Genomic DNA, 14,856 nt, shown 5'->3' with positions numbered 1-14,856 from the left:
TAAGAATACAGGGACAGAACAATGGAAAGGACACCATTGTAGGCATTTACTACAGGCCGCCTGTGCAAGCTGAAGATATGGATGAACTCTTTATGCATCAAATGGCCAAGTTCTCCAAAAAATATGACATAGTGGTCATGGGAGATTTCAACTATCCAGACATTTGTTGGGAATCTCTCTCAGGCAAAACTAACAGGTCAAGGAAATTCTTATCCTCTCTTGCTGACAACTTTATCTTCCAAAAGGTAGGGGAGAAAACAAGGGGAACTGCTACCTTGGATCTAATCCTTATAAACAGGGAGGAAATGGTTGAGGAGGTAAAAGTGGCTGGGACCCTAGGAGGTAGCGACCATGCTATTTTAGAATTTTGGATAACTAGAGGAGGAAGACCTGTGAAGACTCAGACGTCAAGGTTAGATTTCAGAAAGGCAGATTTTAAGGGATTCAGAAAGAGAATTGGAGGGATCCAATGGCTGGATATCCTTAAAGACAAAAATGTCCAGGAAGGATGGGAAATCTTGAAAAATGAAATTCTCAAAGCACAGTTGTTAACAATTCCGAAAAGAGGGAAGAATAGGAAGCATTTAAGGAAACCGGGATGGATGAACACAGAACTTAAGCACATGCTAAAAAGGAAGAAAAAAATGTTTATAAAATGGAAAGAGGGAGGCATATCTAAAGAAGAATATAATGCTGTTTGCAGAACTTGCAGGGCACAAATCAGATTACTAAAGCTGAAAATGAATTGAGGCTTGCAAGAGATGTCAAAAGCAATAATAAAGGATTTTGGGGATATGTCAAAAGTAAAAGAAAAGTCAAAGAAGCTATAGGATTTTTACAGGATGAAAATGATGAAATGGTAAGACAGGATGTTGAGAAGGCTGAACTTTTAAATTCCTATTTTGCATCTGTTTTCTCTGAGAAAGGAAATGTAACATCAACTGTTATTCACTGTCCTATTAAGGGAATAGAAGAATCCAGGATATCTATAAACAGAAAGATAATGAGGAAACACTTAGCTAACCTAAATGAATTCAAGTCTCCAGGACCAGATGAATTACACCCCAGAGTACTGAAGGAGATAGCAGAAGAAATTTTTGAACCCCTCTCCATAATCTTTGAAAATTCTTGGAGAACAGGAGAAGTGCCAGAAGACTGGAGAAGAGCAAATGTTGTTCCTATCTTCAAAAAGGGGAAGAAGGCGGACCCAGGCAACTATAGGCCAGTGAGTCTGACTTCTATACCAGGAAAGATCTTTGAACAAATTATTAAACAACATGTATGTCAATACCTGGATAAGAATGAAGTGATTAAACAGAGTCAGCATGGGTTTGTAACTAATAAGTCATGTCAGACTAACTTAATTTCCTTCTATGACGGTATCACTGATTGGGTGGATCAAGGAAATGCTGTAGATATAGTATATCTTGACTTCAGCAAAGCATTTGACAAAGTCTCTCATAAAATCCTTATTGAAAAAATGACTAAGTATGGAGTGGACAAGGCAACTGTTAGGTGGATTCATAACTGGCTTAGTGATCGGACCCAAAGAGTGGTCGTAAATGGCTGCACATCCAGTTGGAAGAATGTCTCAAGTGGGGTACCACAGGGCTCTGTCCTGGGCCCTGTATTGTTCAACATCTTTATCAACGATTTAGATGAAGGAATTGAGGGTAAACTGATTAAATTTGCTGATGACACAAAGCTAGGAGGGATAGCTAATACTAGAGAAGAGAGAGAGAGGATTCAAAAAGATTTAAATAAACTGGAGAAGTGGGCAGCAACTAACAGAATGGTTTTTAACAGGGAGAAATGCAAAGTACTACATCTGGGCAATAAAAATGAAAAAAGCATATACAGAATGGGAGGAATAGGGCTAAGTGACAGCACATGTGAAAAAGACTTGGGTATACTAATAGATCACAGACTGAATATGAGTCAACAGTGTGATGCAGCAGCAAAAAAGGCAAATGCAATTCTAGGATGCATTAACAGAAGCATACAGTCTAGATCACGTGAAGTCATTATTTCCCTCTACTCCTCTTTGGTCAGACCTCATCTGGAATATTGTGTCCAGTTTTGGGCACCACATTTTAAAAAAGACATCAACAAACTGGAGCAAGTTCAGAAAAGAGCGACCAGAATGGTGACCGGTCTGCAAACCCTGTCTTATGAGGAAAGGTTGCAGGATTTGGGAATGTTTAGTTTGCAAAAGAGAAGACTGAGAGGAGACTTAATAGCTGTCTACAAATATCTAAAGGGCTGTCACATTGTAGAAGGATCAACTTTATTCTCATTTGCACAAGGAAAGACTAGAAGCAATGGGATGAAACTGAATGGGAGGAGACACAGATTAGATATTAGGAAAAACTTTTTGACAGTTAGAGTGATCAATGAGTGGAACAGGCTGCCACGAGAAGTGGCGAGTTCTCCTTCAATGGAAGTCTTCAAACAGAGGCTGGACAGACATCTGACTGGGATGATTTAGCGAATCCTGCTTTGAGCAGGGGGTTGGACCAGATGGCCCAGGAGGTCCCTTCCAACTCTACGATTCTATGATTCTAAGATAGGGTACTTAATAAACACAGCATTTGATTTAAAAAAAAAAAAAAAATGAATAAAAGCCACTCATTAGCACCAAGGTGTATCCAAATCAGGATGGTCCTAACCTCTAGTATTAAAATCTTTTCATGTGTCAAAGTGACGTCAATGTGAAATATAATTTTTTTTGGGTGAGATCCAGTATGTTTGTGCCATTATTGCATGATCATCTGGTTATTCTAGTAAATACCCATGCTCTATAACACAATAGCTCTACAATAAAATTAAGACATAATTATAATTTAAATTTAAAATATATAATGTTGCTACCACCCAAGATGACATTTTTTAAATTGATGGAGTAATCTACCATGGCGTGCTGCATCCTTTCTTGCTTGTGACGTAACACCACAAGTGATTGCTTTCCTTCCTAACAGTGTGTAGTATGTTTTGTAAATATTGCCTGTACAGACCATATTCGTATGGGAAAAATTGGCCATGTAAATACCAGTTACCAGAATGTTTCCAATTAAATAACCACAATGTCACGGTTCCACCCCTCAGTGTGCCTGGGATGCGGATACTGACAGCTTAGCCCCCCAATCTGGTACAGGAGCGTGCTGAGCTGTCAGTGTGTTGACTTGACAGCTCACCTATTCAATCTGAGACTGTGAGGCCATCAGCTGTCTCATGTGTTCATTATTCCAGTTAATGGCCATGCTTCTTAACTGAGCTGTATTTTCCAGAACACTGCCTGATGTACACTCACTGGCCACTTTATTAGGTACACCATGCTAGTAAGGGGTTGGACCCCCTTTTGCCTTCAGAACTGCCTCAATTCTTCGTGGCAGAGATTCAACAAGGTGCTGGAAGCATTCCTCAGAGATTTTGGACCATATTGACATGATGGCATCACACAGTTGGCGCAGATTTGTCGGCTGCACATCCCTGATGCGAATCTCCCGTTCCACCACATCCCAAAGATGCTCTATTGGATTGAGATCTGGTGACTGAGGAGGCCATTTGAGTACAGTAAACTCATTGTCATGTTCAAGAAACCAATCTGAGATGATTCGAGCTTTATGACATGGCGCATTATCCTGCTGAAAGTAGCCATCAGATGTTGGGTACATTGTGGTCATAAAGGGATGGACATGGTCAGCAACAATACTCAGGTAGGCTGTGGCGTTGCAACGATGCTCAATTGGTACCAAGGGGCCCAAAGAGTGCCCAGAAAAAATTCCCCACACCATGACACCACCACCACCAGCCTGAACCGTTGATACAAGGCAGGATGGATCCATGCTTTCATGTTGTTTACGCCAAATTCTGACCCTACCATCCGAATGTCGCAGCAGAAATCGAGACTCATCAGACCAGGCAACGTTTTTCCAATCTTCTACTGTCCAATTTCGATGAGCTTGTGCAAATTGTAGCCTCAGTTTCCTGTTCTTAGCTGAGAGGAGTGGTACCCAGTGTGGCCTTCTGCTGCTGTAGCCCATCTGCCTCAAAGTTCGACGCACTGTGCGTTCAGAGATGCTCTTCTGCCTACCTTGGTTGTAACGGGTGGCAATTTGAGTCACTGTTGCCTTTCTATCAGCTCGAACCAGTCTGCCCATTCTCCTCTGACCCCTGGCATCAACATGGCATTTCCGGCCACAGAACTGCCGCTCACTGGATTTTTTTTCTTTTTCGGACCATTCTCTGTAAACCCTAGAGATGGTTGTGCGTGAAAATCCCAGTAGATCAGCAGTTTCTGAAATTCTCAGACCAGCCCTTCTGGCACCAACAATCATGCCACGTTCAAAGGCACTCAAATCACCTTTCTTCCCCATACTGATGCTCGGTTTGAACTGCAGGAGATTGTCTTGACCATGTCTACATGCCTAAATGCACTGAGTTGCCGCCATGTGATTGGCTGATTAGAAATTAAGTCTTAACACACAGTTGGACAGGTGTACCTAATAAAGTGGCCAGTGAGTGTACATTCATCTTGTGAGGTTTGTGCTTTCCTGTGCCTTCAGTTCTGTTTGCTTGATCTGTTGCCTGACCTTGGACTTCACTTTGGTCATCCGCCTGTTTAACGCCTTCAGCCCTGATCCGTTATCCACCCGGTACTCTGACCTCGGAACATTACTTGACTACGCTTTTGTCTCTTCCTTCTGTTTATGACGTACCCTCCTGGCTTCTAACCTTGGATTCCTAGACCACTCTGACTCACTCTGATTCCTTGGTCGTGAGAAGTGACTAGCATCACACACAATATAGTTAAGTTCTGGTGCAAATATTAGATTCATCCATCAACTGAGTGTCAAGAAAACTCAAATTTGCCCAATGTTTTATATTATATCTTTTAACAATCTTTGCTAGGGATTTTAAAGAATAAGGCCCATATTACACGCAGGTCTTGCTGAGAGGCCAAGGTAACGAGGCTCCTGATTCATTAAAAGGCGTCTGATGAGTCGTGTGCACCTCTGTGAACGCCTCGCCACAAATGTTACTCCAGTCTCTGCCGGAGGAAAAATTGTGGCGTAGCGAAAGCCTCCGCTCATCATGAATTTGATGAGCCACGGCCACATTCCATCACAGATCCATCCACTTTATTGGAGGTAAGCAAAAATGACTTGTAAACGCCAAAAGTCGCAGCTTTGAGTTGCGCCAAAACTTTGTGACTTTTCAAAGCTTTTTACGCCATAACTCTGGTGTAAAAGCTGTGATGAATCGGGTCCTAATAGTTGTATTATTATTTTTCAAATGTTTTATTATCTTTTGTTGGGTCATTTATGATATTTATTTTACAAAGAAAATCATTACTTTTAGTTTATTACTTTCCTTAACTGCTTCTTTGTAATACTCTTGTTTTGTATGTAACCCTCACAGAAAGAATTTTGGTGAAATCCAAAATGGTAAAAAATATTGTCATCATTTAGACTATGCTCAAATCTTTTATTTCCTATTTTTATCAACCATGTTAGATTCAATTTCCAGAGAGAATTACGCAATACAATTCCACAACATTTTCATTGCAATTGTAATTGCAGAATGATCTGAAAAATTTACTGACCATTAATAACTGTCTTTAAGCATACTTTTCGTGCTAAATCTATCACTGAACTGAATTGATGTGACTTTGAACAGCATGAAAAGTATTTTTCATTTGCTGGGTTTTTTTCAAACTCCAAAAGTATACTGAACATAGAAATTCATCACTTTGGTTGGTTCTTGTTCTGAGATGCTTAACCCCATAGTGACCAAGCCAATTTTGATCTCAATGACCTAGCCAAATTTTACAATTCCGACCAGTGTAGTGGTAAAATGTATTCGATATGACTTGTGCTTATTTGTGAAAAAAAGAACGGAAAATGGTGAAAATGTAACAATTTTCAAAATTTAATTCTTATGCCCTTAATTCAGAGAGTCATTTTACACAAAATAGTTAATAAATAACATTTCCCACATTTCTTTACATCAGTTCAATTTGGAAACATTTTTGTTTGGAAGTTAGAAGGGTTAAAAGTTGACGATCGATTTCTCATTTTTCCAACAAAATTTGCAAACCCTTTTTTATAGGGACCACATCACATTTGAAGTGACTTTGAGGGGTCAACATAACAGAACATATCCAAAAGTGACACCATTCTAAAAACTGCACCTCTCACCATGCTCAAAACCACATTCAAGAAATTTATTAACCCTTCACGTGCTTCACAAGAAATGAAGAAATGTGAAAGTAAAAAATGAACATTTAATTTTTTTCACAAAAAAATTATTTTAGAGCCAAACTTTTTTTATTTTCACAAAAGCAATGAGAAAATGTACCCCAAAATTTGTTGCGCAATTTCTCCTGAATATGCCAATATCTTATTTGTGGGAGAAATCTACTGTTTGGGCACACAGAAGAAAAGGAGCACCATTTGACTTTTTCAATGTAAAATTTGCTGGAATAATAGGCACCGCCATGTCGCGTTTGGAGAGCCCCTGATGTGCCTAAACAGTGAAAACGCCCCTCAAGTGACACCATTTTGGACACCACACCCCTCAAGGATTTTATCCAGGGGTATAGTGAGCATTTTGAACCCATAGGTACGACAGATTTTTTTCATTTTGATCACTGTGATAGGGTCCATCACAGTGATCAAAAGGAACCAATAGGAAAAATGTTGTATTGTTGCCAGGTACCGTCCGGAAAGTCTCGGTGGGCACACTGTGCATGTGCCAACCATTTTCTTTCCAGGAAGATGACGATCAGGAGGAACCAGAAGAATGGCGGAGGGACCAGTGGGCATTATTTCTCTCTCCTCTGACAAGTATATCATATCAGAAGAGAGATAAATCACTGAGAAACCGGCACACTTTTCTTTTTTGTGATTGCCAATATTAACCGAATAACGGCGATCAAGTGACTGGACACAATAAAATACCACCCTGATCATGTTCTCCCGGGTCTCAGCTACCCTATGTAGCTGAAATCCCAGAGATTTTATGACTCTCCCTGGGGCGCTACAGCAATGAGGGAATAAGTACCCTTAGCAGCCACTGTTTTAATGCATATCGGCGGTCGCTAAGGGGTTACAGAGTTGTCCAGGTTTGGACAACTCCTTAACCGCCGCCGACACGAGTATCCTGACAGTGGACTTTAAACTTGGACAGCCACATTAAACCTTACCAAGAGTGCACTGTATATAGTTTTTAAATGACTGTAGCACATGTGCAAAAGCAAAATATGTAATTGACCGCTTTGCTGACAGTTGTGCTTGTTTACAAGCTTCCGCAACAGGATATGTCAGTACGTGAAACATTATGATCAAAAGGTAACAGGTGAAAAGCAATAATACAAAATTTCATATTGATTCATTTACAGCTTTTTATGCTCATGTCTATGGATTGTAGTCAGGATTTACAGTGGCATGTAAAGGTTTAGGCACCCATGGTTAAAGATAACACACTTCCTTTGTATTTTAGGCAAAAAAAGTTTTACATTTTAAAAATTACAAAAAGGAAAATGGGCCGATGCAAAAGTTTGGGTACCCTGCACGGTTAGAATCTAGTAGCACCCCCTTTTGTTAACATTTTTGTAGCCGAACAAGAGTCTTTCAATTCTTGTTTGAGGGATTTTCATTCATACCATAATGATAACAATATTCTTTTCCTAAAATTTTGGGCCCTTTTTTTCTCCACACATACCATTTATCATTGCGTCCAAAGAGTTCTATTTTAACTTCTTCGGTACAAAGGACTTGCTTCCAAAATGCATCAGGTTGTTTAGATGTTCTTTTGCATACTTCTGATGCTGAATTTTATGGTGAGGACACAGGAGAGGTTTTCTTCTGATGACTGCTTCATGAAGGCCATATTTGTTCAAGTATTTTTGAAAAGTAGAACAATGTACCAGAACTCAAGAGGAGCTGAAGGTCTTTTGCAGTCAAATGGGGGTTCTGATTTGCCTCTCTAGTAATCCTACGATCAGCTCTCCACCTGATGAAGACGGATCCTCTGTCGAAACGCGTTGTGGTTTAAACCCATCTCTTGTCTGAGTCTCTTTCCTGCGCTCCTAAGACCGTTTTCCCATTTTCTCATTGCTCCTATTCTCCATTGGAGGTTTTTGGCTGGAGCTGCGGTGGAGACCTGACATCCTTGTCTGCCCCTGGGATGCTTCCTATACGCTCCTTTATGACCGCTTATCACGGACTCTTATTCGCTTTTATTTTATATGACTTTTAGAGATAATTTCATCTTCAACTTGCTTAACTGTTCACAATAACAGTAATTTTGACCAGGGGGCCCCAAACTTTTACATGCCACTTTATATAAACAGAAATTGCTATTCCAAACTATTCTTTCTACTTACAGAATTTCGACCAAGTAAATCAGTTTGCTGCTTGAGGGCAAGTGAAATGAGAAGTTGTGAGTCCTTCCATCCTTCCATAGCTGCTCCTCTCAAAACTGCAAAAATAAAATTCTCTTCTGCCTGTATAAAAAGGTACAGTAATTCATTGTAAATTTAAAGCGGAAAGCCAATTTTTTATTTCTTATTGAAAAATCACATCACGTAATTTGTACCAAATTTTTGATGTTTGGATTTGAACCTCCTTTCAGAAGAGTCTGACACATTGCAGAAGACAAAGAAGGTGGTCTCAAGTGGGCAGCCAAGTGTAAAGGTGTATTACCCTCCTACAAAATACATAAAAAAACAATTTTCTCACTGTATTGAAGATCACCTCCAAAACAAAAAGAAATGAAATGCACAGAATAGCAAATGGTTAACAAAATAATACTAATTTGATAAATTAAATCTATAAATGTTAATTTTATATATTAAGGTATTTTAGGTAGTGTGAATTTATGATTTCATCTATGGATTACTGGGGCCCAAAATGCTTTGGGAAAATGATTATGTACTAATTTTGATTCTTAGAATTTTAAATCATGCATAATGCATCTTTGCATCTTGTGATCATATCACAAAACTATGGGCAAGTCTTATATACTGTTTTTAAATAGAAGCACACTGGAGAAACATGCACCACAATGAAAGAGGTTGTTCACTACCCCAATTCAGTTACTGGTTTTGCAATAAATGTCTAAAGAGAATAAATTTAAAGAGCTCCGTATTACTTTTCTGACAGTTTCATCTAGTTTTATACCTTTCTACTTTGCCAACTGACAAAGACATGAACAGTCTATCATTTTAAGGGTAGGTTAATTTAAACATTGAGAGATAGAATATCAAAATCAAAATCCAGAACATCACATTATATAAATTATATACATTTATTTGCATTTTGTAGTGAGAAATAAGTATTTGATCACCTACCAACCATAAAGAGTTCTGGCTCCTACAGACCAGTTAGACACTCCTAATCAACTCGTTACCCGCATTAAAGGGAACCTGTCACCCCCCTGGGCGGTTTTAAGTAAAAGAGCCACCTTCAGCAGCACTAAGGCTGCACTCTGAAGTCAGCTCTTCCGTTTCTGACCGGTTCCCTTTAAAGACAGCTGTCTTACATAGTAACATAGTAATTAAGGTTGAAGGAAGACTTTAAGTCCATCTAGTTCAATAAATATCCTATCCTAACTTGCCCTAACATGTTGATCCAGAGGAAGGCAAAAAAAACCCATGTGGCAAACAGTAAGCTTCACATTGGGGAAAAAAATTCCTTCCCGACTCCACATACGGCAATCAGACTAGCTCCCTGGATCAACACAATATCAAGGAGACTAGTGTATATACCCTGTACTATTATACTTTTCAAGAAAGGCATCCAGTCCCTTCTTAAATTTTAGTAGGGAATCACTCATTACAACATCATATTGCAGAGAGGTCCGTAGTCTCACTGCTCTCAGGCTAGTTTCACACTAGCGTTTATGAGCGCAGCGACGGCCTGCGCACGGCCGCCGCTAAGCCCCGCCCCCTGCCGCGCCCCGCCGGTAGCTCCGCCCACCGGCGCATGACGCTGCATGCGCCCTGCGTCCCCTATCTTTATCACAGGGGGCGCAGGCCGTGCGCAGTATGCGTTTGGCGGCGCATGCGTCCTTTTGACGGTGCGCCGACCTGCGCCAAACGCAACCTGCTGCAGTTTGGTTGCGTCGGCGCACCGTCAAAAAGGCGCATGCGCCGCCAAACGCATACTGCGCACGGCCTGCGCCCCCTGTGATAAAGATAGGGGACGCAGGGCGCATGCAGTGTCATGTGCCGGTGGGCGGGGCTTAGCGGCGGCCGTGCGCAGGCCGTCGCTGCGCTCATAAACGCTAGTGTGAAACTAGCTTTACAGTAAAGAATCCACGTCTGTGAGTATGCTTAAACCTTCTTTCCTCCAGACGTAGAGGATGCCCCCTTGTCCCCGTCACAGGTCTAAGAGTAAAAAGATCATTAGAAAGGTCTTTGTACTGTCCCCGCATATATTTATACATTGTAATAAGATCTGTTATGAATGAGTCACCGGAGGAGGAAAAAACAAAAATACAAGCTAAGTCCAGAAAACCGGAGAGGTTGGTAGCTAGCGGATTGCAGACCCCTGATCCTATTCACAACAACTAACAGTAGCCGTGGGGTGTTCCTACTGTGGTCCTAGACACCTCGTTCACAGCCGGAGAACTAAATAAACCTAAAGAAAGAAAGGGGAAATCTAAACTGCCCCAGAGCAGACCCCAAAGCAATAGACAGCCCCCAATATGTATTGACGGTGAAAACAGATGAAAACACAAACACAGACAGAAAGACAGGCTGAGCAAACGATGAGGCCCTCACTAACTAGATAGGACAGGAAAGAAAAGCAACTGTCTGCAATCACGCAAAAACCCTGCCAAAAATAATGTCCAACACGTCTGATAGAAAAGGCCCTGAAGTCACTAGACTTCAAAATCACTATATCAGCACTCAGGTATATTCTGAAAACAGAGCAAAGAGATCAACTGATCAGAGACAAACATGGAGTTCAGCCAGTCCCAACCAGGGCTGGCTGAACACAAACACTAAGTAAACCAGACAAAATCTCATGGAACAATAGCAGAGCAAAAACTTAGCTTTAGTAGACAGGACTAAACTGGAGGCCAGAGCTCAGAGCAGAGAGGATCACCAGCAACCCAGGAGGGCGTTGGCGGCCTTATATCCACTCAGAGATTCCGGATGTCCAATCAAACTCCACCTGTTCAGATGACAGTTTTTTCCCATCCAAATCAATTTCACTACCTCCTTTCACCAGCAGAGGGAGTTCATCGGACATCAAAGGTGAAGGAGAAAATGAGCTCATAACAAAGATCACCACTAAGCCTTTGATTTTCCAAACTAAATAACTCCAAGTGTAATAACCTGTCTTGGTACTGTAGACCCCCCCCAGTTCCCTAATAACCTTGGTCGCTCTTCTCTGCACCCGCTCCAGTTCAGCTATGTCTTTCTTATACACCGGAGACCAGAACTGTACATAGTATTCTAAGTGTGGTCGCACTAGTGACTTATATAGAGGTATAATTAGGTTCTCCTCATGAGCATCTGTGCATCTTTTAATGCACCCCATTATTTTATTTGCCTTTGCAGCAGCTGCCTGACAATGGCCACTAAATGTGAGTTTGTCGTCCACCCATACACCCAGGTCTTTTTCAGTGACTGTTTTGCCCAGTGTTTTACAATTAAGCACATGATTATACATTTTGTTTGTTCTACCCAAGTGCATGACCTTACATTTATCCCCATTAAAGCTCATTTGCTATTTATCAGCCCAAGCTTCTAGTTTACATAAATCCTCATGTAATATAAAATCGTCCTCCTCAGTATTGATTACCCTGCAGAGTTTAGTGTCATCTGCAAATATTGAAATACTATTCTCTATGCCCCCTACAAGGTCATTAATAAATGTTAAAAAGAAGAGGGCCCAATACTGAGCACTGTGATACCCCACTGCTAACCGTGACCCAGTCCAAGTGTGCTCCATTAAAAACCACCCTTTGTTTCCTATCCCTGAGCCAGCTCTTAACCCACTTACACATATTTTCCCCTATCCCCATTGTTCTCATTTTGTTTATCAACCTTTTGTGTGGCACCGTATCAAAAGCTTTTGAAAAGTCCATGTACACCACGTCCACTAAATTTCCTTGGTCCAGTCCGGAACTTACCTCTTCATAGAAGCTCATCAGATTAGTCTGACAGGAACGGTCCTTCGTAAGCCCATGATGATATTGGGTCATGAGGTTATTCTTCTTCAGATACTCCAATATAGTATCTCTTAGAATACCCTCCAGGATTTTACCCACTGTAGAGGTCAAGCTCACTGGCCTATAATTTCTAAGTTCAGTTTTTGTCCCCTTTTTGAATATTGGCACCACATTTGCTATACGTCAGTCCTGTGGTACAGACCTTGTTATTATGGAATCTTTAAAGATTAAAAATAATGGTCTATCTATGACTGTACTTAATTCATGCAGTACTCGGGGGTGTATCCCATCTGGGCCCGGGGATTTGTCAATTTTAGTGATTTTTAGATGCCGCCGTACCTCCTGCTGGGTTAAGCAAGTGACATTTAATGGAGAATTTTTTTTATCACTGATCATGTTATCCATCATGGGATTTTCTTGTGTAAATACTGTTGAAAAAAAGTCATTTAGCATATTGGCTTTTTCTCATCCTCATTCACCCAGACTATTTTTAAGGGGACCAACACTATCATCTATCATTTTTTAGTTTCTTACTATTTATGTAGTTAAATAATATTTTGGGATTACTTTCTCTGGCAATGAGTCTCTCTGTCTCAATCTTTGCTGTCTTGATTTGCTTTTCACATAATTTATTTAATCTTCTGTATGTATTTAATGCCTCATCACTACCTACTTGCTTTAATTCTCTACATGCTTTCCTTTTGTCACTTATTGCGCCCCTTACAGCTCTATTTAACCACAGTGGTTTCCTCCTATTTCTAGCATGTTTATTCCCATACGGTATATATTGTGCACAGGTCCTATTCAGGATGCTAATAAATGTCTCCCATTTTCCTTGTGTACTTTTATGTCTCAGGATATCGTCCCAGTTAATTGCACCAAGATCATCTTTCATCCATTTGAAATTTGCTTTCCTGAAGTTTAGTGTCCTTGTAACCCCTCTACTACACATCTTATTAAAAGACACCTGAAAACCTATTATTTTGTGATCACTATTACCCAAGTGACCCTCAACCCTTATATTTGATATGCGGTCTGGCCTGTTGGTTAATATTAGGTCTAACAGTGCCCCCCCTTTTGTTGGGTCCTGAACCAGTTGCAAAAGGTATTTGTCTCTCATAGTTGTAAAAACCCATTACCATTTTCTCTCCTGTGACATCCCTACCCTCATCATGGAAGATTTCAACATCCCCATTGCTCTTCCCCTCTCACCATCTGCTACTCACCTTTTATCTCTAACCTCCTCATTTGGCCTTTCACAGCTTACTAATTCTCCAACGCATGAAGACGGAAACTCCCTCGACTTGGTCTTCTCTCGGCTTTGTGCAGTGGATGATTTTGCAAACTCCCCTCTCCCGCTCTCTGACCACAATCTTCTTTCATTCTCTATAAAGAACTGCCAGGCTGCTCAGGTCACCCCCACTGTCCAGACTTATAGAAACATACAGGCCATTAACACCTAGAAACTTCTGAAGAACTTGCAGTCTTCATTGGCCCCTATCTCCTCCCTCTCATGTCCTGATTCTGCATTGAAGCATTACAATGAAACACTTCAAAGTGCCCTGGATGAATTTGCACCCCCTATGAATAGAACACCACAACGCAGACGGCGACAACCCTGGCACACGGTGCAAACACGTTTCCTGCAGCGGTGCTCCAGGTGCGCCGAACGTCTGTGGAGAAAATCCAATCTACACGAAGATTTCATCCATTTTAAGTTTATGCTTAGAACATACAACACTGCCCTTCACCTCTCCAAACAAACCTATTTCAACTCCCTCATCATCTCACTGTCCAATAACCCGAAACGTCTCTTTGACACTTTTCATTCTCTACTCAATCCAAGAGTACAGGCCCCAACCACGGAGCTCCGAGCTGACGATCTGGCTAATTACTTCAAAGAAAAAATTGACCAGATCCGACAGGAAATTATCTCCAAATCCCCTCATACCATGCACTGTCCTCCCTCCCCCACTGCATCTAACTCACTCTCTGATTTTGAACCAGTCACAGAAGAAGAAGTAAGCAGGCTCCTTGCATCTTCTCGCCCAACTACTTGCACCAGTGACCCATTTCCGTCACATCTCCTCCAGTCCCTTTCCCCTGCTGTCACCCCTCACCTAACTAAAATATTTAACCTCTCTCTCTCTTCTGGTATTTTTCCCTCCTCATTTAAGCATGCCATCATACATCCACTACTTAAAAAACCATCCCTCGACCAAAACTGTGCCGATTACTATAGACCTGTCTCTAATCTTCCCTTCATCTCTAAACTCCTGGAACGCCTGGTCCACTCCCGTCTTATCCGCTATCTCTCAGAAAACTCTCTTCTCGACCCTCTCCAATCCGGTTTCCGCTCTTTACACTCCACTGAAACTGCCCTCACTAAAGTCTCTAATGATCTGCTAACAGCTAAATCAAATGGTCATTACTCCATGCTAATTCTCTTGGATCTCTCTGCAGCATTCGACACTGTGGATCATCAGCTCCTCCTCACTATGCTCCATTCCATTGGCCTCAAGGACACCGTTCTCTCCTGGTTCTCCTCCTATCTCTCCGACCGCTCCTTTACTGTTTCTTTTGCCGGTTCCTCCTCCTCTCACCTTTCCCTTACTGTTGGGGTTCCTCAAGGATCGGTTCTAGGCCCCCTCCTCTTCTCCTTGTACA

General features: G+C 41.3%; 1 protein-coding gene across 4 annotated transcripts in view; it reads right to left on the bottom strand.

Moving 5' to 3' along the window:
• The window catches only part of LOC141092929 (uncharacterized), a 128,794-nt gene that overhangs the window by 75,148 nt on the left and 38,790 nt on the right, over positions 1–14,856 (bottom strand). For all 4 annotated transcript variants that reach the window (XM_073579291.1, XM_073579292.1, XM_073579289.1 and 1 more), the window contains 2 exons: positions 8,602–8,712; positions 8,390–8,509 (listed from right to left, as the gene is read on the bottom strand). In XM_073579291.1, the coding sequence (XP_073435392.1) occupies positions 8,390–8,509; positions 8,602–8,712 (231 nt within the window). The remainder of the gene's footprint in view (positions 1–8,389; positions 8,510–8,601; positions 8,713–14,856) is intronic.

The sequence above is a fragment of the Dendrobates tinctorius genome, unplaced genomic scaffold (assembly GCF_039654945.1).
Source record: "Dendrobates tinctorius isolate UK_male_01 unplaced genomic scaffold, ASM3965494v1 ptg000062l, whole genome shotgun sequence".
NCBI classification, from domain to species: Eukaryota; Metazoa; Chordata; class Amphibia; order Anura; family Dendrobatidae; genus Dendrobates; species Dendrobates tinctorius.
The sequence above is the reverse complement of the archived record's forward strand: the minus strand, read 5'-3'. Positions and strand labels throughout refer to the sequence as shown.